This window comes from Hemicordylus capensis, chromosome 11 (genome assembly GCF_027244095.1).
Source record: "Hemicordylus capensis ecotype Gifberg chromosome 11, rHemCap1.1.pri, whole genome shotgun sequence".
Classification (NCBI taxonomy): domain Eukaryota; kingdom Metazoa; phylum Chordata; class Lepidosauria; order Squamata; family Cordylidae; genus Hemicordylus; species Hemicordylus capensis.
In genome coordinates this window covers 11,829,486-11,856,230 of record NC_069667.1, presented here as the reverse complement: position 1 = coordinate 11,856,230, position 26,745 = coordinate 11,829,486, and the positions used below count along the sequence as shown (strand labels likewise).

At 47.1% G+C, this 26,745-nt stretch overlaps 1 protein-coding gene across 1 annotated transcript in view; it reads right to left on the bottom strand.

Moving 5' to 3' along the window:
- POF1B (POF1B actin binding protein) overlaps positions 1 to 26,745 on the bottom strand; it is a 46,379-nt gene that overhangs the window by 4,247 nt on the left and 15,387 nt on the right. Inside the window, exons 2-14 of the mRNA XM_053274294.1 lie at positions 18,616 to 18,696; positions 18,203 to 18,289; positions 15,622 to 15,816; positions 12,551 to 12,681; positions 11,975 to 12,002; positions 10,947 to 11,021; positions 10,377 to 10,469; positions 9,360 to 9,473; positions 8,251 to 8,403; positions 4,936 to 5,046; positions 3,833 to 3,961; positions 2,305 to 2,381; positions 16 to 130 (exon numbers count right to left, since the gene is read on the bottom strand). Of these exons, the coding sequence (XP_053130269.1) occupies positions 16 to 130; positions 2,305 to 2,381; positions 3,833 to 3,961; positions 4,936 to 5,046; positions 8,251 to 8,403; positions 9,360 to 9,473; positions 10,377 to 10,469; positions 10,947 to 11,021; positions 11,975 to 12,002; positions 12,551 to 12,681; positions 15,622 to 15,816; positions 18,203 to 18,289; positions 18,616 to 18,696 (1,389 nt within the window). The remainder of the gene's footprint in view (positions 1 to 15; positions 131 to 2,304; positions 2,382 to 3,832; positions 3,962 to 4,935; positions 5,047 to 8,250; positions 8,404 to 9,359; positions 9,474 to 10,376; positions 10,470 to 10,946; positions 11,022 to 11,974; positions 12,003 to 12,550; positions 12,682 to 15,621; positions 15,817 to 18,202; positions 18,290 to 18,615; positions 18,697 to 26,745) is intronic.

Below are 26,745 nucleotides of genomic sequence, written 5' to 3'. Positions count from 1 at the left end.
TACAGACACACGTACCTGTTTCCACATTTCTCCTGTCTTTTCAATGACAATGGTCTGGGATTCTTTGATGGGCGATGTCACTTTGTAGTCATCAGACAAGAGGCCGAGGATGGGGTATTGGTTCCTGTACCTGGCAGGTGAGAGGCATTCCTCAAAATTGCTGCTGAAACAATGCATGGGATGCCCCTCCTAAATCCCAATAATTCTAAACTTCAAACAAACAAACAAAAACTCCAGGGAAAGGAAGGAAGGAAGGAAGGAAGGAAGATAGATAGATCTGGGCAGCCCAACTTCGGTTTTTGAATGACAACTCCCATAATCCCCAGCCACAGTGGCCAACAGTCAGGGATGATGGGAGTTGTAGTCTGGCATCTGCAGAAGGGCTCAAGTTGTGCAGTCCTGCCTAGAGCAAGGACATATTGTAAAGACATGGAGCTAGTCAAGGAACCTCAGCTCCAAGCTAGTTCTTGGGCTAGAGAGAGATGTTGCGCAACCATTATCGGAACAGGGTACACAACAACGCAACCAGCCATGCTACCTCCTGCACAATCCCATATATTGTGCAGAATATTAAGATCGAAATCATTTTTATTAAAATCTTTAAATAATTTTATAATGAATAAAGTGGGGGGAGAAGGGAGAAATGTCATTACACCTTAAGGCAAAAGTTACGTCTGAATGAATATGGATACACCAATCTCTGGCCAAATCTACATTTTGGTACTATCCATTAACAAGAGGCAATGTGGTGCTGTCATTCGCGCTGGACTTCAGAGACCCAGGGATGGGGCCCGTAGCTCAGTGGTAGCACATCTGCTTTGCATGCAGAAGGTCCCGGGTTCAATCCCTGGTAGCATCTCCAGGTAGGGCAAAGAAAGACTCCTGCCGGAAACCCTGGAGGGCTGCTGCCGCCAGTCAGTGTCGACAATACTGAGCTAGACAGACCAAGGGTCTGACTCAGTTTCAGGCAGCCTCCTATGTTCCAAATCCCCATTCCGCCATGAATTTCACCGTAGAGTCCTTGGACAGTGATTGAGCCCTTTCCACAACTGGAGAAAGGACTCAAAAGGGGAGAGGGGAGGAAGCTGTCAAAAGCTCACCTCTCCCGCAGACGATCCTCTTGAAGAGTCTGGGCGCAGAGATTGTGCACCCAGACATGCAGCTGCCTCCTCAGGCAGTGGGAGGGTCAGAGGGTTGGGAGCATCTCACCGCCCCCTGAGAAACACTGCTCCCCGGAACACTAGCATGGGGCCTTATTTATTCATTCATTCATTCAACACATTTTTATACTTCCCACAGTCTCCCAAGCCCTGGCTGGCAGACGATCACCAAAATGAGGTTACGCTTGCTCCCTTAACGTCATTTTGTAGGTGGGCTTGTCGCTGGGCAGCGGTTCTCACGCACAAGCAAAGCTGGGCTGGGTTTCCTTAGCCCAGTTCCGCCTGCACATAAGAACACCCTTTATTTTATTTTATTTTATTTTATTTCATATCCCGCTCTTCCTCCAAGGAGCCCAGAGCGGTGTACTACAGACTTAAGTTGCTCTTCACAACAACCCTGTGAAGTAGGTATTCCTCAAGCTAAGCTACCTCACGGGATTGTTGTGAATATATATAAGGGGTGCGGGTGATGGAGTTCTTTGTGGAAAGAGCAAGAGAGGATTTTTTTTTTTTTTTTTTAGAAAATTAAGACGTGAAATGCAAATGACATTCCAGCAACAGGTACAGAACTGCAAGAAAACCTATAAGTTTGGGTAAGCAGTACAATGAATACATACTGGTAGAGCGCCAGACTAAATTTACTCCTGAGTAGTCCTAGTGAAATTAAGTCACCCATGAGAGCAACTCCTGAGTACTCCTACTGAGTTGCTTAGAGGTCATTCTCACGACCGGGCGGGCAGGAAGGCAGCGAGGAAGGCTGCTTAAACTTCCCTTCCCTGCAGACGATTCCCGAGTCCTCGGCTGGGCATACTGACTGCATTGCCCAAACGGTCACCGGCTGCCCCAAGCAGCACCGAGTGGATCCCCACAGAGATGGGCAGGCGCCCCCCAGTGTTATAGCGCCAGCTAAAAGCAGCTGACACACTGCACACGGTCAGGGAAACATGGTTTAGGGAGTGCTTGCTCCCCCAACCGCGTTTAAAAGCTGGGCTCCTTAGTCCAGTCTTGGCTGCTTGTGTAAACAGCCCCTCAGTCTGCACGTTTAACCTACATATATGGAAACAGCCAACGCTCTACATGCGAATATGCCCAGGTGCCCGCTTCTACAGAAGCCAAGCTCAAATTCTGAGAACAGCGGCATTACTTTTTAGTGATGATGGTCTTCGTTATTCCTTGGGATGGACTGATGGCTAGCTTCTCTTGCTTCAACCTGAACAGTTCCTGAGGAAGACAAAAACCAAAGTCTCAGGCTGAAGACAGTAGTAAAAAGCCACCAGTAAAATACCAAACCCTCCGAAGCACGCAGGAAAACATCAAAGTTGGCAGGAGCACAAAGGACTCCTTCACAGTCAGGAAGTGACATTCTCAAGTGCCTCGGGAATCAGAGAGACTTAAGTGAGTTGCATTTCACTTAAGTCTTGCTGATTGAAATGTAGCTGAAGCACACAACTGAGTTTCCCCTGAATTGGGGCCATGTTGTTTTATTATCTGGGTGTGGAGGGGAATGTATATACTAGAGAGAGGGAGGCAGGGTGAACTGAACACAGATAAACAGCACATAAAGAATTCACCTCCAAATGTAAAGGCAAGAGGAAAACAGGAACATAGGCAGCTGCCACATACCGAGTCAGACCCTTGATCCATCTAGCTCAGTATTGGCTACACTGACTGGCAGCGGCTTCTCCAAGGCAAGAGTCTCTCAGCCCTATCTGGAGATGCCAGGGAGGGAACTTGGAATAGTAAAGTTTTGATTTGAGATCTAGAACCACAGTTTTGGAGGGGGCCTGGTCAATAACCAACTCCCATTGCAGGCAGAAATCATCTGCTAAATGTCAGCTGGGGGTGAGGGCTCCATCCTACCCAGCAGCTGCACCCAGCCCTTTAAGGAGGTCGGAGGTCCTCCAATGCAGCGGGAGCCTCTCACAGGATCACAGCCAACGCCTCCCGCCTTGTTTCCCCCAGCACATGATCACAAAACAGAAATGTGCACAGCCCCCGAATCTGGGTAGGATGCTTGAACCAGCCCAGGGGTTCCCAACCTGTGGTATCCAGACATTGCTGAACAACAACTCCCATCATCCTTAGCCACAATCAGTTGTATGATTACTACCCTTGCATTGCTAGACTTTGTGGATATGCTAAACGGACATATGGACCAATAAGATATGGAAAAAACAAAGTACAACGCCACTGAAAAGGATCCTCCAAATCCCATACAGTGACATGGGGACACCCCCATCTCCCCACCTTAAGAAGTGTGAGCCAGAAAAGCGCCACCATTGCCAGGGGAGGGGGAGAAACCCCCCCAGGCAGTATGTGCAAGTCAATTAAAATTCAAATTGATTCAACTCGAAGCTAGTATTCGAGTGATTCGAATAAAATAACCCATTAAAAAGGGCAATTTGATTCGGATTCAATACTAATTTTCAAAATTAAATTCAAATTCAATACAAGAGCTATTGGCATCTCTTTTAAACCATTCAGGCTCCCAGACTGATTAAAAAGGGTGCTAAAACAGTGCCAAATCAATTCAAATTCGATTCCATTGAAATTTTCAGACCAAACTGCAAACCAATTCAAATTTGAAATGAATTTTCGTGCACATCTCTATCAGGCAGATGTGCACAGACAGGGAGCCTTTCTACTGTCACCCACAGGGCTGTGCTACTTACCTCTTCCTGCTGCTTAATGCAAGCCTCTCGCTCCTCCAGCCTCAAAGTCAACTCGTGCAACCTGATCTGGAGATCAGTGTCACTCCCCTCTCTCTTGGAGAAATCCCTCTGGAACTCATGGAGCTGGGTCTAAACAGAATCAGCACAACACATGCTGAGGAGCCTCCAAAAAAAAGCCACTTCCTTATTAACATTTTTGAAAGGAAGACCAAACAATGAAAGCGACTAAGATTGGCCACATAACCTTCTCAGAGGTAGTGCAGCGTAGCGGGTAGGGGACCGAGCTGTGCACCAAAAGGTCCCTGACTGAATTCTCACTTCTGCCAGAAACTCACTCGGTAGCTTTAAGTAAGCCGCAATCTCTCAGCCTCTTTAGCAGTCTGGGTTTTGCAACCTGTCCTACCTCACAGGGTTGTTATGAAAATCACAGTCGCAACAGATGCAAAGCATTTTGAACCATGCAGAGGTCTGAACAGAGGGGCTTCTTGCTAGTACTTTTGGGGATACAGCATGGACCCAAGTCCCTGTTGGGGATGCTACTGCAAAAGAGAACGCCCTTAAAAAATTAATAGAAACTGTTGAGCAGGGGAGTGGAGCGGGGAGAATATAACTGGGACTGCAGCACGGAGAGAACAGGGAGAGGGGTTAGCCCTGTCTCTTTTTGCTGTTTTCCCGACGTTCTCCCCTCCACAAGCCACTATTTGTCCTGAGGGCAAACAGTTGTTTTGGGGTAGGGAGTACTTGCATGTTTACATGATAAACAGGACCTTCTGGGGAAGGTTAAACACCAGCTCTCTCAGTGCTGTGGTCCCAACTGGATTTAACTCAGCCCCACAAAAACTGCTGTTTAAAAACATTCCCAGCAACAGGGATTCCCAGGTAGTGCTGACTACAACTCCCAGAATCCCCAGCCAAAGGCCACTGGGGCTGAGGATGCTGGGAGTTGTAGTCAAAATAATAATAATGGCAATCCCCGTTACAGGGAACACTGATGACGGACCTGCTGATCTCCTGTCTAGTTTGGTTGTATGAACACACGGCAGTGGCAGAGATGTTCCCTGCAGATAGCTAGCCGCAGGGCTCCAGTGAGAAAATAAACATACCCTTAAGATGCTAATCTGTCTGTCTTTATCCTCCCGGAGTTGGTTGATCATCTCCACATAGCGACTGGAAAGTTCATCGGTGGTGGTCTGGAGCAGAGGGTTGGAGGAAGTCTGTGCACACAGAAACACTTATTTAGCTTCCCTTTGGAAACAGAAAATCATACCAGGGACCACAGAAATCAGCGGTGCTGCCAATTACATAAAAATCGTTGATTCTTAGGAATGACATAGGAAGTGCCTTGACACAAATCCATCCTTCCCAGTACTGTCTGCATCAACGAGACAATCTTTTGCTTTGGGTCTTTATGCGAACGATATTTTGTTTTAACGGAAAGTGCTGAGGCTAGAATGAGGATCATCGGTGTACTTGGGAAAGTTATGGAAAGGTGTTCTGCTGCCGAGTGTAGTAAGCCACCAGAGTGATTCCTGGTCTCTGGAGAGACGTTGCCCATACCAGGATAGCTGTTGCCTCCCCTGGAAGGAATGACTGCACAGGCGTTCTGCTAGGCCTCTTTGCTTGGGGACTTCACCACGTCTAGACCAGCGTTCCCTGTAACAGGGAATCCCACATACGGTTGAGTACAATTCCCAGCATTCCCAGCCAAAGACCATTGCAGCTGGGATTGCTGGGAGTTGTAGTCAACAGCATCTGGGGTTCTGTTACAGGGAAGGCTGGTCTAGACCCCTGGCTCGTGAAGTGCAGCTGTTCCAGATCATGAGTTGTGATTGTTTCTAGGGATGCGCACGGAACCAGTTCAGAGGCCCTTTTACGGACCTCCGAACCGGTTCGAAAGTCCGGAGATTCGGCCGATTCTAAAGGGGGAATAGCTTTAAGGACTGGGGAGGGTGCTCTTACACACACACCCCACATTTTCCCCGCAGGTGCTGTGTGCAAAATCAGTCCCACGGGGCAGCAGCGTACCTCCTTGCTGCCCAGTATGTCGTGGATCGGAAGTGCCCGGTGCACGTTCACACGATGTGCACGTTTCCTGATATTCTGTGCTGGCCAGAGCTTGCTTGCGCTCAGTTCTGGGCCCCGCATTCTAAGAAGAATGTGGGCAGGCTGGGAAGCGTTCAGAGGAGGAGAGGGCAGGATTAGACCCAGCGGGTTGGAATTATAAGACAGCAGATTCTGGCTAGACCTGGGAAGGAATTGCTGACTGGAAGAACTCTTTTGTGGAACAGTCTGCCTCACGCAGTGCTGAGCTTTCCTTCACTTAAGGTTTTCAAAGCATCCCTAGACAGCGGTCAGCCCAGGATGCTGCAGCAGTTTCTAAAGTGGTGATTCTTGTATATTTAGCAGGAGGAGAGCGACTGGTCCTATCCAGCCTCAGCACAGCATCCCTCCAATGGCTGATGCTGGTGTCTCTTATGCTCATTTTACCATCTTTTAAAATGTATTTTCCTATATAAACCGCTTTGAGAACTTTGGTTGAAGAGTAGTATATAAATATTTGTTGTAGTAGTTTCTTGAGCTGGGCTGGGGTGGACTAGAAGACCTCCAAGGCCCCTTCCAACTCTAACATTCTACGATTCTTCCCAGCTCTTGCTTGGCACTCATCTTCAGGCCAGCACAGACACCACTTATCACTTCAAAGCATGCTCTATCTTGCTGAGTTATGGACTTTCCCATAAGCTCTACAAGGAAGGAAGGATCCATTAGGGCCGTGCATCAAGACTGCGGCGACGGCAGGAAATACCAGCGTTGCAGCCAGTATCCCCTCTAACAGGGATTCCCAGATCTTACTGACTACAACTCCCATAATTCCCAAGCAAAAGACATTGCAGCTGGGGATTCTGGGAGTTGTAGTCAACATCTGGGAATCCCTGATAGAGGGAACACTGGTTGCAGGTCTCCCGGATGCCACAAAGGCACTGGTGTTCTTTCTACACTTTAGCCCATCTGCAGCAGAATGTGCTGGTGCAATCCGAGCGTTTCAATGTAACGTCAACAAGTCACGCCCTCCGATGGATCTCTGCAAGGAGAGCATTCTAGAAAGGAATCCACACTGGGAACCAATGTAGATCGCTGTAGAAAATCCCAGTTCTGCCATTAATTTGTTTACTATTTAGGTTAAGGTTATGCCCATCGTTAACTGGGCAAAGTCATTTTGTGTTTTGTTTTGTTTTTTTAAGGGGGTTATTTACAGCTTTCCCCCAACACATTCCTGGGTAAAAGTAGTGAAGTTTTACATTCCTGTGTAAAAGCAGTACAGCCACTGTAAGTGGCAACTCTTTATGCAAAACCTGATATCTGTAGGTAATCGGGAAGCGTGACATTCCTGTGCACAAATGAATCCACAAACTCTTCAAAATATATAACAGATACAGTTTTTTTTAATATATTATGCCAGATAACTGCTTATTAATTTGCTTGCAAAAGAGAAGTAAAAGAACAGTTTGGAATTTGTAGGATGTCAACTTTAAACAGGATTCATTTTATTCAATACATATGGTAAATTGGAATTTGGGAAAGATCTGCTTCTCTTGGGCATGATGTCATTTTTGAATTACTGATCTGATTATTGAGTGTTAAAAATCGGCTCTGAACTATAACAGTTAAAATCGGATAACATTCAAAATTTCTTCTAATAATAATTTAAAAAATCAAACCTTTCCCCCAGCATATTTAGGTGTAAAATGTAGTGCATTCTGCTAATTTCAGTGGCAAGATTGTGTATGCAAAATTTGCTATCAGGGAGAATGGCTTTCTGTCACACAAGCACACCCACAAACAAACTCTTCAGAATATATAATGGATATTAAAGCTCTTTGGGTGACCTTGGGCAAGTCACCCTCTCTCAGCTTCTCCTACTTTGCAGGGCTGTTGTGAAACCAAAATAGGAAAACCCTCCTTGGAGAAAGAGCAAGATACCAACATCGAAAGATGAAGGATTTGTTGAGATATGATGATGATGATGATGATGATGATGATGATGATGATGATGCATTTATATCCCGCTCTTCCTCCAAGGACCCCAGAGCAGTATACTACGTACTTAAGTTTCTCCTCACAACAACCCTGTGAAGTAGGTTAGGCTGAGAGAGAAGTGACTGGCCCAGAGTCACCCAGCAAGTCTCATGGCTGAATGGGGATTTGAATTCGGGTCTCCCCGGTCCTAGTCCAGCACTCTAGCCACTACACCACGCTGGCTCCGTGGACAGCAGCAGGAAATGAGATACAACCAGCTCCAGCTCCACACAGCTGGGATAAAGGGGGAGATTCCACATCTGGATTCCAGGCAGGCTAGAAGAATCCTTGGGGAACAGACCCCAAAGGCTCCCCCAGGGAACGGAAGCAAAAGTGGCTGGTACCTGGTGTCTCAGGTTCTGGATCTCTTGTTCCAAGGCCCGCTTGCTGTATTCCAGATCCTTCAGCCGAAACTCCCGTTCTCCATTGTCGTGCCGGAGATTGAGGAGCTGTTCTTCTAGTGAGCGGCATTTCAGAGTATACTCCCTGAGGGCTTGCTGCGAACACACACACACACCATGCAGAGGAAGCAGATTTGACTGACTGTCCCCTCCAGACTATTTGGGAGACTCTTAATTATTTATGGCTGCCCTGCAGAGAATCACAGACGTCTCAGACATCTCAGCACTGGGTTCGGCTGTGCATTTTGCATAGGAACATAGGAAGCTGCCTTATACTGAGTCAGACCCTTCATCCATCTAGCTCAGGATTGTCTACACTGACTGGCAGCAGCTCTCCAGGTTTTCAGGCTGGAGTCTCCCCCAACCTTACTTCAGACCTTCTGCACGCAAACCAGATGCTCTTCCACTGAGCTACAGCCCCATCCCCTAAGGGGAATATCTTATAGCACTTGTCACATCTGGAAAGGAGCATTTCTATTTCCCCCCATAAATACAGGAAACAAGTACGGATACACAACAGAACATTGCGGTATATCCCTGGTGTGCATGTGTTACTTGAGTCCGTGCATAATACAGGTTTTAAGCACCTTTCCCCACCAGAAGCAGAAGGGGATATGACTATCTTAGGAGAGTATTCTTCAAGCTGAGAAACTACCCATTCTTTTCATTCAAGCTCTTGTTCCCCTCTTTGACATGAGCACCATCAGGTCACCAACCTGATTGTCTATTAACTGTCCTCTGAGTCAGTGAACATTCCGCCCCACTGAGTTACACTGGGGCAGTTTTGGTCTTTTTCTTCTGATTTTTTGTGAAGCCAACATATTTTCAGTTTACCCCAAGCCTGCTGGCACCTCCCTCTTACTCTCAGGCACTCCAGTTACGTGTCCATAAGCATCATAACATGCCCCAAGTTTGCTTGGAAGTGGCACGCATGTTACAGAAGCAATTACACGCTGCCCTTTGTTCGACACAGGCAGAAGTTGTCATGAACGAAACACAAGAACGCTTCATCGGAGGTTGCCATTTCACTCACAACTAGCACGCGAACGTACCTGCTGCTGACGATTATTCTCTCGCACCGATGCCAAAAGCGTTTCATACTCTCTTACTTGAGACTCTTTAAAAGCCAGATCTTTCTCAAGCAACACTTTGTTGGTCTCCAGTTTCTGTAGAGGCAAAACGCTTGTTATAAACAGCTCTGCTTTACATTCAGACGGATATACGTTGCTGCAGCGGACATGTGAACCATGAGAAGCTAAAGAGGGTAGCTTCAGACCTCTGTGGGCTTGAGGCAGGGCGCTAAAAGCCACCCCCTTTTTTAAAATGGGGAGGGGGCTCAGGAGGGCAACTTGCTGTCTTGCTGGCACCCCAATGATCTGCTGCTTGAGGCGACCACCTCACCTTGCCTCACGGAAAGACCGCTCTTGCACGGTAACATGTTTAATGCAAGGAATCGAACCAAACCTGAAATTGGCTTCAGAAAGGCTTTATCCAGTGAGCTGGATCCACACCTAAAGTCTTCCAGCTGTCTTGAATTGGAACCAAATTCCTCAGAACAGGAAGTTGTCCAAAGAGAGTTTGGGGCTTGGGAACATAGGAAGCTGCCATATTCTGAGTCAGACCATTGGTCTATCTAGCTCAGTATTATCTCCACAGACTGGCAGCGGTTTTTCCAAAGTTGCAGGCGGGAATCTCTCTCAGCCCTATCTTGGAGAAGCCAGGGAGGGAACTTGAAACCTTCTGCTCTTCACAGAGTGTTTCCATCCCGAGGGGAAACTCTTCCAGTGCTCACACTTCTAGTCTCCCATTCATAGGCAACCAGGGCAGACCCTGCTTAGCTAAGGGGACAAGTCATGCTTGCTCCCAACCAGACCAGCTCTCCTCACTTCTCCAACATGTACCCCGTGGTTTTAAAAGAGGACTGCTGTTTCAGAAACAGCTAGCGCCTGCATTTCAAAGAGAAAAGGTGAATTCTCCCAAGTGAACCTGAAGCAGCGTTAGGGATTCCAGCCTTATGAGTACAAACATGGGACTAGCCAAACCACAGGCCAACCCACACAATTACCTACCCCTAAGTCGTCCTGAAGATGGACCAGTTCCTCTCGAAGGTTGCTGAACGTGGCCAGGACGAGCCTCATAGACTTATCAGCCGTTATTCTCATCTAGGAAAGGAGGGGAGAAGAAGGTGCCTTTCAAATTATTTTGGAATTTATCAGTTCAAAGCCAAACACCACCCAAGATAGATAGAGAGAAGCCTCTTATAAGGGGCTTAGACAAATTCATGGAGGGCAGGGCTATGAATGGCACCTAGACCTGATGGCTGGAGGCTTCCTCCAGGCTCAGAGGCAGGACCCCTGTGAATACCAGCTCCAGGCGAGCAACAGGAAGCTGCCATATACTGAGTCAGACCATTGGTCCATCTAGCTCAGTATTGTCTTCACAGACTGGCAGCGGCTTCTCAGTGGCTTCAACGGCAGGAGAGGAGGCATGCCTTCATCTCCTGGCCATGAGCTTCCCAGAAGGCTCCACTGGTGGGCCACTGGGGGAAACGGGATGCTGGAATCGAGAGGCCATCCTCCTATTCGTATTTCCTAGAAGCAAAGCATTTTCAAAACACAAATCACAGAAGAGCAGCCTACCTGCAAGAGGTAACGGATCTGCTGCTTGGTTGCCTCTGAAAGTCCTTTAGGAATCAAACTCTCAATATCTTCCATCTAATCATTGGTTTAAAAAAGAGAGAGAAAAGACAATTTGCCTTATGTCATTTTCTTTACAAGTGGAGTCTATTAGTTTAAAATCAAAGATTGTAACAAGCACAAGTTATTACAGGGACATTCTTCTCCATTGCTGCCCCGAGGCTTTGGAATGCGCTCCCTAGTGAAATAAGAGCCTCCCCATCTCTGACAGCTTTTAAAAAGTCTTTAAAGACGCATCTGTTCACCTAGGCTTTGAATTAATATTGTTTTAATGGTTTTAATGCTGTTTTAAAATATTGTTTTAAACATTTTCAGATTGTTGTAATGTTTTTACGCTTTTTGTTTTTGTTTTAACTAATGTTTTACTTTCTGTTTTTATGTTGTTGTGAACCACCCAGAGATGTAAGTTTTGGGCGCTATAAAAATATGTTAAATAAATAAATAGGAAACAGAGGGACCAATGGTCTGATTCTACAGAGTCAATTGTGTCTGCACCAACTGGCAGCAGCTCTCCAAAGCTTCAGGAAAGAGTCTCTCCCAGCCCTACCTGCCAGGGACTGAACCTGGGACCTTCTTACATACAAAGAGGATGCTCTACCAATGAGCTTAGGCCCCACACTCTATTTTTTAGGAACATAGGAAGTTGCTTATACTGAGTCAGACCATTGGTCCTTCTAGCTCAGTGTTGTCTACTCTGACCAGCAGCAGCACTCCAAGGTTGCAGGTGGGGGTTCCCCCCCGCCACCAGCCCTACCTGGAGATGCTGCCAGGGCTTGAACCTGGGACCTTCTGCATGCAAAGCTCTTCTGCTCAGCTACGCCCCCCTCAACCATATGAGGAATTGAACAAGCAGAAGTCAGAACTTCTCCTGATGCTTCAGTTTTGCATGCATCAGACAAGGCTATTAGCTGTGAGTTTTACTGGACTGCAGCTGTTGATCACAGACATTTGGAAGTGTTTGCCATACTTACTTGATTGAGTGATTCAATTTCATATCTCCTGAAAGAAGAGCAGAAGGCAACATCAGCTCAGAGCATTCCAAATCATCGAAGCAATCATTAGTTGCAGACACAGCATTATTTGAAAAGCACAGAACATATTTCAGGGTTTGTTTCATTCCCTCTTGTGTGATGCTTCATTTTAAAAAGCAACATCCCCCCGCCCATAGTTGCAAATGCAGAAGAGGACAAAATATGTATATCCATCAAAAAGGGTACACACCCCATGCACTAAAACACACAAAACGGCAATCAAATACGCCTCTTGTGTAAGACCTCCAGAATAATTACATGTATACGATCTAGGAAACTTTCATAATATATTGCAATTAACAAGCTTTCATTGCATGGTTGCAGAATTGGGGAATGCAGTTTCTGGATGCAGAACTCAATCCTACTCTGTGAAAAGAACACAGTTTCTCAGCAAACAGGGATTCAAACTTAGATCTCTGCAAGCAGAATGTGGCTCAACCAGCCCTCCTTCCAGAGACTCTGCAAGACATTCCCCAAATTCCAGGAACGCCACCCATGGAGAAGGAGACACAGTACCTTCCACCTAGTTTTTCAACATGCTGGAGGAGGCAACTGTAGAGGTCGTTGCTCTTGCGGTTCAGCTCAGCAAGGAGCTCACCAAAGTATCGGGAGTCCAGCTGGTCATTTGTTTCCTGAATGCATCTCACCTAACAGGAGACAATCAAGGGCATCGTTAGAACCAGTTCACACGTGCATCATCCCCACAACCTCCCCTGGGTGTGCAAATGGTTTCCTTTTAAAAGTTGGCATGCGCCAATGGGAATGTTTGGTCTACAGTGGTTAATCTGGGAAGACTCATTTACACAGAGCTAATATGCCACAGCCTAGCACTTGGTAGGGTTGCAACGGAGGCTTTGGAAAGGATATTTAGATGCCTGACATGCAAAGGTAAAGTGTGCCGTCAAGTCGATTTCGACTCCTGGTGCTCACAGAGCCCTGTGGTTTTCTTTGGTAGAATACAGGAGGAGTTTCCCATTGCCTCCTCCTGCGCAGTGTGAGAGGATGCCTTTCAGCATCTTCCTATATCGCTGCTGCCCGATATAGTACCAGTGGGGATTCGAACCAGCAACCTTCTGCTTGTTAGTCAAGCATTTCCCCGCTGCGCCACTGCCTCCAAAGCACACCAGCATAGGCTTGACAAAGCCGGCTGCTTCCATGCTGGCTTTCTCCCCAATGCCTATTTGGCCTCCTGGAAGCCCAAGGCACTCCAGTTACAGATCTCCTTCACTGATCACATCATTAGCAGCTAGCTTTCTCCTCCTCCTCTCCCAGGCGCTCCACCTTAGCACGTTTTCGGCATTTTGCTGCTAGAACACTTGCAAAACTGCCAGCCTTTTGCTGGAGGCAAACAAAGGGATCTTGCGATGCAACTCCTAACGCGTCACTGCAGAAACTGGGTGTGGGGACACTCCTGCCTTACCAGGCTGAAAGCTGCGGATTTTGCAACCTTTGCAGATGTTTCAGAAAGTTAAATCTGGAGGGAGGGAGGGAGGGAGGAGGGAGGGAGGGAGGAGCCTTCAGGCATTGTCCAAATGCTCCGCCGTAGCCGTGCACAGTGGGAAGAAGGGGGAGGAAGTCCCGCCTCCGAACCACTCGCAATCACAGATGTGCCCACCATCCTGAGCAGCAGGGCATGTGGGTGATTGATGTGATGGGAGCGGGACTTCCTCCCCCTTCACTCCGCTGTCCACGGCTACAGCGGCGCTTTTGGATAACCCTGAATCAGGCTAGGGGGACTGTGCACACTGAGAGGTCACTCACACCATCAAAAACGGTGTTCTACCCAGGTTTGGGAGCTATGTGTGTTCCCAATTTTCAGCTGTGTGGAAGCAAGGTCAGAGGAAAACCTGGGTAGAAGTGATTGAGGCTACTCATGCGAGCATGCAGAACCGGGCTAAGGGGATTGGGCCCGATCATGGCAGCAAACCCGCCACCCTCTTAAATGAGGTTAAGGCAGCGAGCGCTCCCTTGCCCTCGTTTTTGTCATCGTGTGTATTTCTCTGGGCAACCCACGTGCGGGAAGGAAGGCTGGGCTTCCAACGCTTCCTCTTGCCTTGTGAAGCCAAGCATGCATCTCTCTGGATTTGGACACACGGTCTTCACAGCACAGGTAACCTCTTTCCCGCCCTCTTTCCCCTTGCAAGAATTCCTCCTAGCAGATCCCAGGTACAGATTCCACCTCCGTTGGCCTTTGGAGAATGTAGAGGGCAGGTCAACAAACCTGGCCAGAGGTATTTGCTGTGCAAACATGTTGCTCATGTTAGCCACTGTTGAAATGCCTCCATTTCTTGGAGAAGGAAAAGGGCTCAACTTTAGGAAAGTTTTTGCAAGAGTGAGAGAGAGGCTCCAAACATCCAATATTGATTGACTGGTTGTGGTTGACCGCCTTTCATCCTAAGACCCCAGGGCTGTTAACAATTATTTTATTTGTCATATTTATTTTTACATTTACATCCCGCTCTTCTCCCAAGGAGCCCGGAGTTGTGTACATGTATACATTAATTATTATTATTTCTTGTTTACACAGTCAGACAGGTGTTATTGACTGGTTTGTTTTATCCAGACATCGAGTCCTTCCCAAGGACCTGAGATGGCTGAATTTTATCATCAATGTTGTTGCTGCTGTTATAGATATCGTCACAGAATATAGGCTGATCCCAGTAAAGCTGCTTTTTGTAATTGGCTGATGGTGATTTCTGTGGCCCCTATGGTGTTGAGGTGCTCTTCAAGGTCTTTTGGAACTGCACCCAGGGCGCCAATGACCACTGGGATTATTTGGGTCTTTTTCTGCCACAGCCTTTCAATTTCAATTTGTAGATCTTTGTATTTGGTGATTTTTTCTATTTCTTTTTCTTCTATTCTGCTATCCCCTGGTATTGCTATGTCGATTATTTTGACTTGTTTTTCTTTATTATTATTATTTCTTGTTTACACAGTCAGACAGGTGTTGTTGTTGTTGTTGTTATTACTACAACATTTATATCCCGCTCTTCCTCCAAGGAGCCCAGTGCAGTGTACTACATACTTGAGTTTCTCTTTCACAACAACCCTGTGAAGTAGGTTAGGCTGAGAGAGAAGTGACTGGCCCAGAGTCACCCAGCTAGTTTCAGGTTGAATGGAGATTTGAATGAATGGGGATTTGAACTGGGGCCTTCCTGGTTCTAGCCCAGCACTCTAACCACTATGCCATGCTGGCTAAATAATCTAATGAAAAACAACAAATCCCACTAAAAATGCCAAAGGGCAAGGGACAGCCCAGTCAGCTTCCACAATGCTGCAACCTCATGCATACATAGCAAGAGGCCTTATACTGAGTCCGACCCTTGGTCCACCTAGCTCAGCCTTGTCTACTCTGACTGGCAGCAGCAACCCAGGGCTCCCAAAAGTTATTTCCCAGCCCTACTTGGAGATGCTGCCAGGAATCAAACCTGGGACCTTCTCCGTGCAAAGCAAATGCTCTTCCACTGAGTTACAGCCCTAACCTTCGGGCTTTTTTCCAGGTCACCCAACAACGTTTGCAAATCCAAGACAGAAACCAAAAAAACTCCTTGGAAATAGAAAACATAAGGAATAGAAGATGTGCCTACTGGTTCACAAGTCTGAATGGTGACTTTCTTCACGTTTCCTTTGCCGACGTCATTGACGCAGATTGGAGTGATGTCACAGGGGCTGCCTGTCTGGGTTTGCTGGCACTGTTGGACCACTTGAACTTGATCCACGGACGGGATGACTTGGCACTGGTCAGGCTGAGCATGCTGGAGGGAAAACTGATACTGCTTCTCCTAGAGAAAATGGAATTCGTTAGGAGCCAGCTATTCACACTCAAGTCCTTCACAGTAGCGGGAACATAGAAAGCTGCAGCTTTATACTAAATCAAGCCCTTATTCCATCTATCTCAGTATCATCTACACTGACTGGCAGCATCTGTCCAAGGTTTCAGGCAGGAGTCTTTCCCAGCCCTACCTGGAGATGCTGCCAGGGAGTGAACCTGGGACCTTCTGCATGCAAAAGCAGACGCTCTTCCACTAAGCCATGGCCCCATCCTTAGGAACATAGGAAGCTTCCTTATACCAAGTCAGACCATTGGTCCATCTTGCTCAGTATGGTCTGCATTGACTGGCAGCAGCTTCTCCAAGATTACAGGCAGGAATCTCTCTCAGCACTGGGACCTTCTGCATGCAAGTAGGCAAATGCTCTTCCCAGAGTGGCTCCACCCCCTAACAGGAATATCTCACAGCACTCAAATGTAGACTCCCATTCAAATGCAAACCAGGGTGGACCCTTCTTAACAAAGGGGACAATTCATGCTTGCTACCACAAGACCAGCTCTCCTCCCATCCATAGATTTACCTATTGCATGAATTGCAATACACAACAGAATAAAGTTAATATCTTTAAAGAAGAGCCCTCACATGCTATTTTATTTTAAATATTTGCCCTGTTGTTGTTTTTTTAAGATTGTGAGCCCTTCTGGGTCAGGGAGCCATCATTTTCCTTCTTCCATGTAAACCACATTTGTTAAATAGTGATATATAAATATTCTTAGTAATAATTTATATTAAAGCAGCTCATAAAACTACAAAATCATTACAAACATTAAGAGCCTAATTTAAAAATCAAAATATAAGTAGCAGTGAGAATTTAATGGGAAGACAGCTGTTCAAATAAAATATACAAATAAAACAGTGTTTGCCTGGTGCATTAAAAAAACAACATGGGTGCCAGCCACACCTGTGAAGAGCGTTCCAAAGATGGGGAGTCAACCAAGGAAAAGTCCTTGCCCCAGGACCCACCCTCCTAATCCCCACCAATTATTTCAAATATCTCCTCCCATTCTTCAAATACGGGCGTATCTCCAGTTGCTCCACATCTGATGCAGAGGACACATCTACACTACAGCTTTAACCCAGTTTGCAAGTCATCTGAAATCAGTTTGCACATCCCGGACTCCTCTAAAGAGCTTTGCGAATAGGAATTTGGGATGGAGAATTTTTCATTTGAAGAGCTCGGGTCCAGCCGTCTCGGGATCAGTGTTCACTCTCATTTTTCTTCGTCTCCGTGCCAAATGAGTTTTGTTCTGGGCGGCCGTGTCAAGGCAGTGTGTGGACATATGTGCATTCAGAATGGGGTTTTCCTGATTTAACCTCAGCAGGATCTAAAATTGAGCGGACACAAAGAAAACCTGTGCGCACCGCGCATGCGCACATCACAGATGTGCACACCTCAGAGGGAACACTGCTCAGGATTCCTTAGCTGCAAGCAACAATGCATAACCCAGTTTGAAAATGGTTTAGAACTGGAGTAAAGACATGCCCTTAGGGCTGAAGCCCGCTTCAGTAGAGTGTAAATTGGCCTGTTTGGCTGAATCTTTCTCCTCCTGTCTGTTCTGGAGCCTCATCAAGTGCTGTCTTTGTGTCCGGAGGTGGAAACTCGGAGGGGAGGGGAGGGGAGGGGAGGGGAGGGGAGGGGGAGGAAGTTCATGGGGGGGATTCACACATGCTAAATTTAGCCCCATTCTTCTTCTTAATTTCTTGATTTAGCACCCGAATCAACCCAAGGATTGGAGACAATTGCTTTTGAAATGTTCTTGTTTTTAAACAAATCAAAAAGGGCCCAGTTGCATGTGATGTTAAAATGCATCACTGGCCCTGATATGCTTCAATTTTCTTTAGTAAATACTGCTACTATGAATTTTTATATATTCAACAAAAAGCCCTCAAAGCGGTTCGCATGGAAAAAGAAAGTCGCTGGTTCCCTGTCTCCAAAGGGTTCACAATCTAAAAAGCAAATAAAAGGGAGAAACTAGCAACAGCCACTGGAGGGATGCTGTGCTGGGGATGGAGAGAGACAGTTGCTCTCCCTCTGCTAAATTACAAGAGAATCACCATCAAATACAAGAGAATCAGGTGCTCAGTTAGCAGGAATCAGCAGGAGGGTCAACCCCACATGGATTGGCACTATGGAGGGGGTGGCGTGGTTACAATCCCCAATCTGGATATGGCCACACTACAGTGGCTAGTTGCCAAGTGGGGTGGGTGGGGGAGATCTCCGTGGGCCAATAAAACCCGGACAGTGTGTGTGGCGAGGAAAGGGTTAAAGCCCCCCAACCATCCATTAAATGTCATGTGCGATTTGGCCAAACATCAAGGAGAAAAAGAAGACACTTACCTGATCTGGGTTTAGCAGCTCATATTTTCTGATGGTCTTTTCATAGATCACATTATTTCCTCCTCGGAGCAGTGGAGACAGAGGCTCCTGCAAGCAGAAAACAACCATTACACATTTGAATAACACAGGTATGCTGAGCAGCAGCCATGAAAAAGCAAGGGAGTCATGGCAATTTGAGGTCCAGGAGGAGACGCTGGGTCAGCCCGTTCCGGCAGGCACTGAAAACGGCTGAAAGCAAATTCAACAGGATTTGAACAGACCTGCTGGGCAGCTTGAAAGGCGTCTTTTATCCTGTAATAATAGCATGCCAGCTTGCAAATCTCAGATATCAACCCGCAGCTGACTCAATCCACCTGATAGAAAAGATGAATGGAAGTCACAGGTGGTTCCAACAGCAAAGCAAGTTTTCCTACCTGTTCAGAATTCTCTACAATGATCCTCCGGACAGAGCCTTGAGAATAAGGAGTCAATTTCATGGAGGGAGATGGCACTTCCTGTAGGAAAAACAAAGCAGATGAACAGTTAATTACAACAGTGCAATAAAAACGGAATTACTTATTGATTGGAACTTAGCATGCATTTCCTTGGCATCAAGTCCGAGTCCTGTTGATTTTAACAGACATTCCTTCCCAGTCTGGGATCTGGAAATCCAGATCTGATCTGGGGTCTGGAAATCCAGGCCTAAGTGGACTCACACGCCCCTATTATTTAAATAGGGCATTTGGAGTAGTAAACTGCTGGATCCATAACACTAACCCCTTGTGACAAGAAAGTCTTAAATCACTTATAGCACCTGAGCCATCTGGGGCGACAAATGCTTATTGTGATTTTTGACAGTCACAAATCACAATGAAAAATCCCTATGGCAGGGGCATAGGGACTATGGAGCAAGGGGAGACAATTGTCCCCTGGCCGCCAGGTCCAGGGGGGCGCCAAGGCTCCTGCTGACTCTCAGCCAGGGCGCCCCCTTGCCCTTTCCAGCACCCAGATGGAAACCAGAGTGCTGATTGGCTGGGAGCACAAGACACGCCCCTGTCCTCTCCAGACAGTGTTCCATGGAAACGTTGGCTGTGCTTGGGGGTGGGGGAAGCCCAGCCAGCCAATGTTTCAATGAAACACTGACTGGAGAGGGATGAGAGAGGGTCTGAATGGACCCTCTCCCACGTATTGGCGCCGCCCCTGCATCTGACATCAGATGTGAGGAGGCGGGGCCAATGCCAAGAACAGGGCCCATCAGCTGTGACAAAGCGTCCCTTCCCCAGTCAAAATAAATGGGAAATCGCTGACTGGGAGCTCCTTTCCCTGGGGCCCCTTTCATGGGATTCAGCTCTGTCATCTCGTGGTTCTCCCCCCACCCCACCCTGCAAAAAAAGGTGGGGAAATGGGACTCCACCCCAAGTCACATGACTCTGGCTTGCCCCAACAAATCTTCCGCTTACGTTGGGAATGCAGTTCTCCCACTTGTGGTTGTATTAACAGTTTTTCATCACTTTCCATGAGTAGGCAAATGTGGAGAGGAAACATAAAAGTGATCTCTCCCACTAAGGGATGGGGCTGGAGCTCAGCGGTAGAGCACCAGCTTTGTATGCAGAAAGTCCCAGGTCCAATCCCTGGCAGCATCTCCAGGTAGGGCTGGTAAAAACTCCTGTCTGAAACCTTGGAGAGCTGCTGCCAGCCAGAGTAGACAATACTGAGTGAGACTGACCATGTACTGACTCAGTAACTGGCTGCTTCCCATCTTCCTAACTGAGTTGAGATTTGAACTGAGCTAGATGGACCAGTGGTCTGACGTGGTATAAGGCAGCTTCTTATGTTCCTCCTTTAGGGGATGGGGCCACAGGTCAGTGAGAGGACATCTGCTTTGCATGCAGGAGGTCCCAGGTTCAATTCCCTGACTGCGTCTCCAAGTAGGGCTGGGAAAACTCCTGCCTGAAATCTTGGAGAGCCTGGATGGACTAGGTATAAGGCAGCTTCCTATGTTCCTATGCGTAAGAACTTTTAACTATATAAGTGAAGCAAAAATAGCAACCACATGGGGACTCAGTACAGATCACAACTGCAGTCTGCAGGTAAGGATGGTTAACGCTACTTTGATGCCATTTTCTTGCTGAAAATCTTCCTCAAAGCTCTTGTGGGTTGCCATTAACCTTTGCAGCAAATGGCATCTTCAGGGACCCATAGCAGCTGAAGGGACCCTGAGCCATTTTGAAACCACCCTGAGCCATTTTGGAAGGGCAGTATAAAAATCAAATAAATCAATAATAATAAATAAATTGTCCACAGGAAAATATCACACAAGCCACCTAATGGCACAGCAGGAAAGTAACTTGCCTAGGGAGCAAGAGGTTGCTGGTTCGAATCCCTGCTGGTATGTTTCCCAGAATATGGGAAACACCTATATCAGGCAGCAGCGATACAGGAAGATGCTGAAAGGCATCATCTCATACTGCGCAGAAGGAGGCAATGGGGAACCCTTCCAGTATGCTACCAAAGACAGCTCTGTGGTCGCCAGGAGTTGATACCAACTCGACGGCACAACTTTACCTTTAAAGTGTTAACAACCCTTCCATCTCCATGGGCTTGACTGGGGGCTCTTTTAAAACATATGTCCTAAATGAGACGACACATTTAACATTTCATCTCTGCAGCCGTAAATCTGAGTGCTCATTGGCTGTCGGGAGATGGCATCGATTTTACAGAGGAAGACAGCCAAATAGAAGGCAGAGATCCCAGAAACCAGATCCAGAAAATACCGAGCGCTATGAACAGGGGCAGCCCTTCCATGAGGCAAGGTGAGGCAATGACCTCAGGCGGCAGGTGATTCAGGAGCTAGCAGGAAGCCCGACCACCACTGCCACCTGAGCAGCAATTCAGGACCAATCTGACCCTTGATGGCGTTGCGAGGAGCGCCTCTCCTCAACCTCCTTGTAAAGCTTGCAAGAAGCACGAAGGGAAGAGAGGAGGTTGCTGGTGACCTCCCCTCCTCATATGAACTTTCAAACCTTTTAAGGGTTGGTTTTGAAAGCCGTGTGGCAAGGCAACATTTTGCTCCTTGCCTGCACTGTAGGGATGTACACATAACTGGTTTGTCCAGTTTGGTTCGAGTCCAAACTGGACACTAACCGGACCGGTCATGTTCGGTTTTGGCCCCCACAAACAAGGTGTGCGGCAGCCTCAAAAATGGTCACCGCGCACTTACAGAGGGTCGAAACGGCCCCGAAACGGGTCAAATTGGCCCACAGACCAAGGGGAGGCCAGTGTGGAGGAGAAACTGCCAGAGACCCCCCTGCAGCCACAACAGCACCCCCCACCCCAAGGCCCTTGGCACCCCTGAGCAACCCGGACCCCGTTTGGCTTGAAATCAAGCCCTCGAACCGAGCTGACCTGAGCTCAAGCCGGCTTGAACATCCCTACTGCGCTGCTGCAATACCCCGTCTTGTGTCCACTGCAGATGAAGCACAAGCTTGGCTTCCATCTCTCCCACCAAAACCAGTCCAACTTAGAAGTCCTTACACACTGGCTGGATCTTGCTCACGGTTGTGTTTCATGCCCCCAATCTATTCCTTTAGAACGTCTTTTAAAAACAAGCAAGATCTCTGTTTTGGCTACATATACATTGGGATGGATGGAACATTCCTAACCGCCATTTCAAAGTAGGTCAACGGCTCTCACGCTTTGAACTCTCTTGACTGTGCGGAAAGCCTGGAGCTATCACCCAGGCGGCCTCCTCTAACGGATGAGTCAAATAGCAAATACCCAGCAGGAAAGTCTCTAACTCGGTGCCAATTGTTATTAATTAGGAAACCACAACAATGAGATGGGCTGGCCACAGTGATACACAAATGTCTCTTCCTCTCCTTTGCTCGGTTCAGATGCTAAACCTTTGTGTGGGTGGGAATAATCCAGACAGAGGACGCCGCTGCAAGAGGTGTGGCTCCGAAACAATCAGAGGGATTTTAAATCTCTGGCCCCATCTTCATATAGAAGCAGAAGAGGGTTGCTTTTTAATTAAAAGAAGCCAAATTCAAGCTAGTGGGAGTGTGGGAGAATTCCCTTCCCTTCCAGCACAAGGAAGGAAGGAAGAGTGGAGGGAGGGAAGGGTGGAAGGGTGGACGGAAGGAAGGATGGAGGGGTGGAGAATGGAGGGAAGGGAGGGTGGAGGGTAGAGGGAAGGGAGGGTGGAGGGTGGAGGGTGGAGGGAGGGCAGGGTGGAGGGCAGGGTGGAGGGCAGGGAGGAGGGAGGGCAGGGAGGGCGGGGTGGAGGGAAGGGTGGAGGGGTGGAGGGAGGGCAGGATGGAGGGAGGGAAGGGTGGAAGGAATCTGGAAAGCCACTGCCCAGAGCATGGTCTAAGGCAGGCCTGCTCAACTTTGCCCCCCCCAGCTGTTTTTGGACTACAACTCCCATAACCCCAGCCACAGTGGCCAATAGCCAGGGATCAGTGTTCCCTCTAACAGGGATTCCCAGATGTTGTTGACTACAACTCCCAGAATCCCCAAGCAAAGGCTATTGCAGCTGTTAGAGGGAACACTGCCAGGGATTATGGGAGTTGTCAGCCAACATCTGCAGGAGGGCCGAAGTTGAGTAGCCTTGGTCTAAGGGCACACAATACAACCACCTTGCCGAAGCTAAGCAGGTCTTGGTGTGGTAAGCGCCTGGATGGGAGGTCCATGTATGTTACCTTTGGGGGTGGGGATGGAGCTTGCTGGGATGGAGCTTCTGGGATGGAAAGCCAGTCTTGTGGTAGTGGACAAGAACTGTCCCCTTTGTTAAGCAGGGGTTGCTCTGGTTTGCCTTTGGATGCGTGACTACATGCGGGCACCGTAAGATATTCCCTTTCGAGCAAGGTTACTCATCGGGGAGCCCCCACTGCTGTCTTTGGATTACAGCTACTAGCATCCCCACCACAGTGGCCAATAGCCAGGGATGATGAGAGATGTAGGCCAACAACTGTAGGAGGGCCAAAGTTGAGTAGCCCGGCTTTAAGAGATGGAGATCCGTATCTCAGTGGAAGAGCATCTGCTTTGCATGCAGAAGGTCCCAGGTTCACTCTCTGGCAGCATCTCCAGGTAGGGCAGAGAGAGACTCCTGCCTGAAACCTTGGAGGGATGCTGCCAGTCAGTGTAGACAATACAGAACTAGATGGATCAAGGGTCTGACAAGGTATATAAAAGTGTCCTATGTTTCTATCAGAAAAGGCAGGAGATCTCCAACAGGGCGTTTTCAAATGGGCAACCAGACACAAAATGTGCAAGCTCACATTCATTGCCAGGAATGGAAGAAGACATTAAAGTGGAATCAAGCCTAATCTGCAGAGATTTAAAATATGACGGGTTCTAAATCCCATGCACTCAAAAGGCCTGCGGGATCTTGCACTTAACCAGGATGCTGGTGGTGGTTGTTGTTGTTGTTATTATTAATTCTATTTCTATACTGCCCTTCCCAAAATGGCTCAGGGTGGTTTACACAGAGAAATAATACTTTCAAAATGCAAGGGTTTGGGGCTTGCCAAATGTAAAAAAATTAAATTAAATTAAAAAGTGCAGTTCTGAAAAAGCACTTGTGCCATTCAGAAATCCAAGGCATGCAAAAGTTGCATCGTGTTCGACGATGTCAAAACTGACGAATAAGGAAAATAAACAGAGTCGGCCAGGCTCTTCTAGAACCCAGATGATACTATTTCTAAAGAGCCTTCACTAATCTATGCTAATAGCACTCTTCTTCGCAGCCTTCAGAAGAGACTCCTAAACTTGCTTCAACCGCACCTGACAGCCTGAAGGGCCTGAGAAATGCATAGATCTGGCTTCTAAGCCACCCAGCTTAGGTGGAACAAAGCTGCAAAATTATTGGATCGGCCGCCTACCAGCCCACAAGCTCATATTGGTTGCCGGGAATGAAAGAAGACATGAAAGTGGAATCAAGCCTAATCTGCAGAGATTTATAATACGACGGGTTCTAAATGCCATGCACTCAGAAGGCCTGCGGGATCTTGCGCCTAACCAGGATGAGGGTTCGCTTTCAAAGTGCGGGGCTTTGGGGCTTGCCAGACACGATTCCAGTTAGAAAAGACATCCTTCACAGGTAGGGACAACATCTCACCCACCCTCGGTTTCACCACCCACAGTTTCACCAGCACGTATTTAAAGAGGTTGTTGGCGGGCATTGCACTGAAAACTAGAAGCCTGCCCTAGAGCCCTCAGTGATGGATAATTACAGGCCAGTCTCCAACCTCCCTTGGGTGGGCAAGAGAATTGAGAGGGTGGTGGCTGATCAACTCCAGGCAGTTCTGGAAGATACTGATTATCCAGATCCATTTCAAACTGGCTTTAGAACAGGCTGCGGGGTGGAGACAGTCTGGGTCAGCCTGATGGATGATCTCAGCCAGGGAATGGACAGAGGGAGTGTGACTCTGTTTTGGTTCTTTTAGACCTTTCTGCGGTATTCTAGACTATCGGCTAGGGTATCCTTCTGGATGGTCTGGGGGATTTGGGAATAGATGGCACTTATTATTAGAGAGCCAGCGTGGTGTAGTGGTTAGAGTGCTGGACTAGGACCGGGAAGACCCGAGTTCAAATCCCCATTCAGCCATGAGACTTGCTGGGTGACTCTGGGCCAGTCACTTCTCTCTCAGCCTAACCTACTTCACAGGGTTGTTGTGAAGAGAAACTCAAGTATGTAGCACGTATTTAAAGGGCTCCTTGGAGGAAGAGTGGGATATAAATGTAAAATAATAATAATAATTATTATTATTATTTCTTGTTTACACAGTCAGACAGGTGTTATTGACTGGTTTGTTTTATCCAGACATCAAGTCCTTCCCAAGGACCTGGGATGGCTGAATTTTATCATCAATACTGTTGGTTATTATAGATATCGTCGCAAAATATAGGCTGTTCCTAGTAAAGCTGCTTTTTGTAATTGGCTGATGGTGATTTCTGTGGCCCCTATGGTGTTGAGGTGCTCTTCAAGGTCTTTTGGAACTGCATCCAGGGCGCCAATTAACACTGGGATTATTTTGGTCTTTTTCTGCCACAGCCTTTCAATTTCAATTTGTAGATCTTTGTATTTGGTGATTTTTTCTATTTCTTTTTCTTCTATTCTGCTATCCCCTGGTATTGCTATGTCGATTATTTTGACTTGTTTTTCTTTCTTCTCGACTACAGTTATATCTGGTGTATTGTGTGGCAGACGTTTGTCTGTTTGTAGTCGGAAGTCCCATAATATTTTTGCATCTTCATTTTCTACCACTTTTTCAGTTTTATGGTCCCACCAATTCTTGGCTACAGGTAGCTTGTATTTTTTGCAGATGTTCCAGTGTATCATCCCTGCTACCTTGTCATCCCTTTGTTTGTAGTCAGTCTGTGCGATCTTTTTACAACAGCTGATTAGGTGGTCCACTGTTTCATCTGCTTCTTTACAAAGGCGGCACTTGCTGTTTGTTGTGGATTTTTCGACTTTTGCTCTTATTGCATTTGTTCTTAGTGCCTGTTCTTGCGCAGCCAGTATTAAACCCTGTTTCTTTCTTCAAGTTGCCATTCTTAAGCCATTGCCAGGTCTTGGTGATGTCTGATTTTCCACTTATATTGTGCAAATATTGACCATGCAGGGGCTTATTTCTCCATTTTTCTGCTCGGTTCTTGACTTGTTCTTTCTTGTAGGCCTGCTTTCTTTCATTGGTGTTGAATAGTTTTGTGTTATTGACAATTTTAAGTGCATCTTCTTCACTGTCCTTGATATATTCTTCAAGGCCTCTTTTCTCCTCCTCTACTGTTTGATGGACTTGCAACATTCCTCTTCCACCTGAGCTGCAAGCGAGGTAGAGCCTATCTACATCACTGCGGGTGTGCAGAGCATGACTGATGGTCATGATTTTCCTGGTCTTACGATCTAGCATCTCTAGCTCTGCCTGGGTCCAGTCTATTATTCCTGCAGTGTATCTGATAACAGGTATAGCCCAGGTGTGCGATGTAACTTCAGTGTGTGCGATGTTATCAGCCTGGAGAATGCCCAAGTATTTGTAATGTTCTTTCTCTTCCAGGTTCTTGATCTTGCTTCCATTGGGCAGTTCTATTCCTTCTGTTTTTCTTATTTTCCCTCTGTTCATTATTAATGCAGCACACTTGTCTAGTCCAAACTCCATTGCTATATCGCTACTGAATATACGGACAGTGTTTAGCAGTGATTCGATTTCTGACTGGGACTTTCCATACAACTTCAGATCGTCCATGTACAGCAGATGGTTGATTTTACTTGATGTTTTAGATGTTTGGCATCCGAGGCCTGTTTTGTTGAGTATTTGTGAAAGTGGGTTCATGGCGATTACAAGCAATAGAGGGGATAGTGAGTCCCCTTGGAAAATGCCTCTTCTAATGCTAATCTGTCCAAGTGTCTCACCATTGATTGTTAACTGTGTACTCCACATGCTCATTGCTTTTTAAATAAATATCTGAATGTTTTTGCTGACACCAGTTGTTTCTAAACATTTTAGTATCCATGTGTGAGGCAATGAATCGAAGGCTTTCTTGTAGTCAATCCATGCAACACT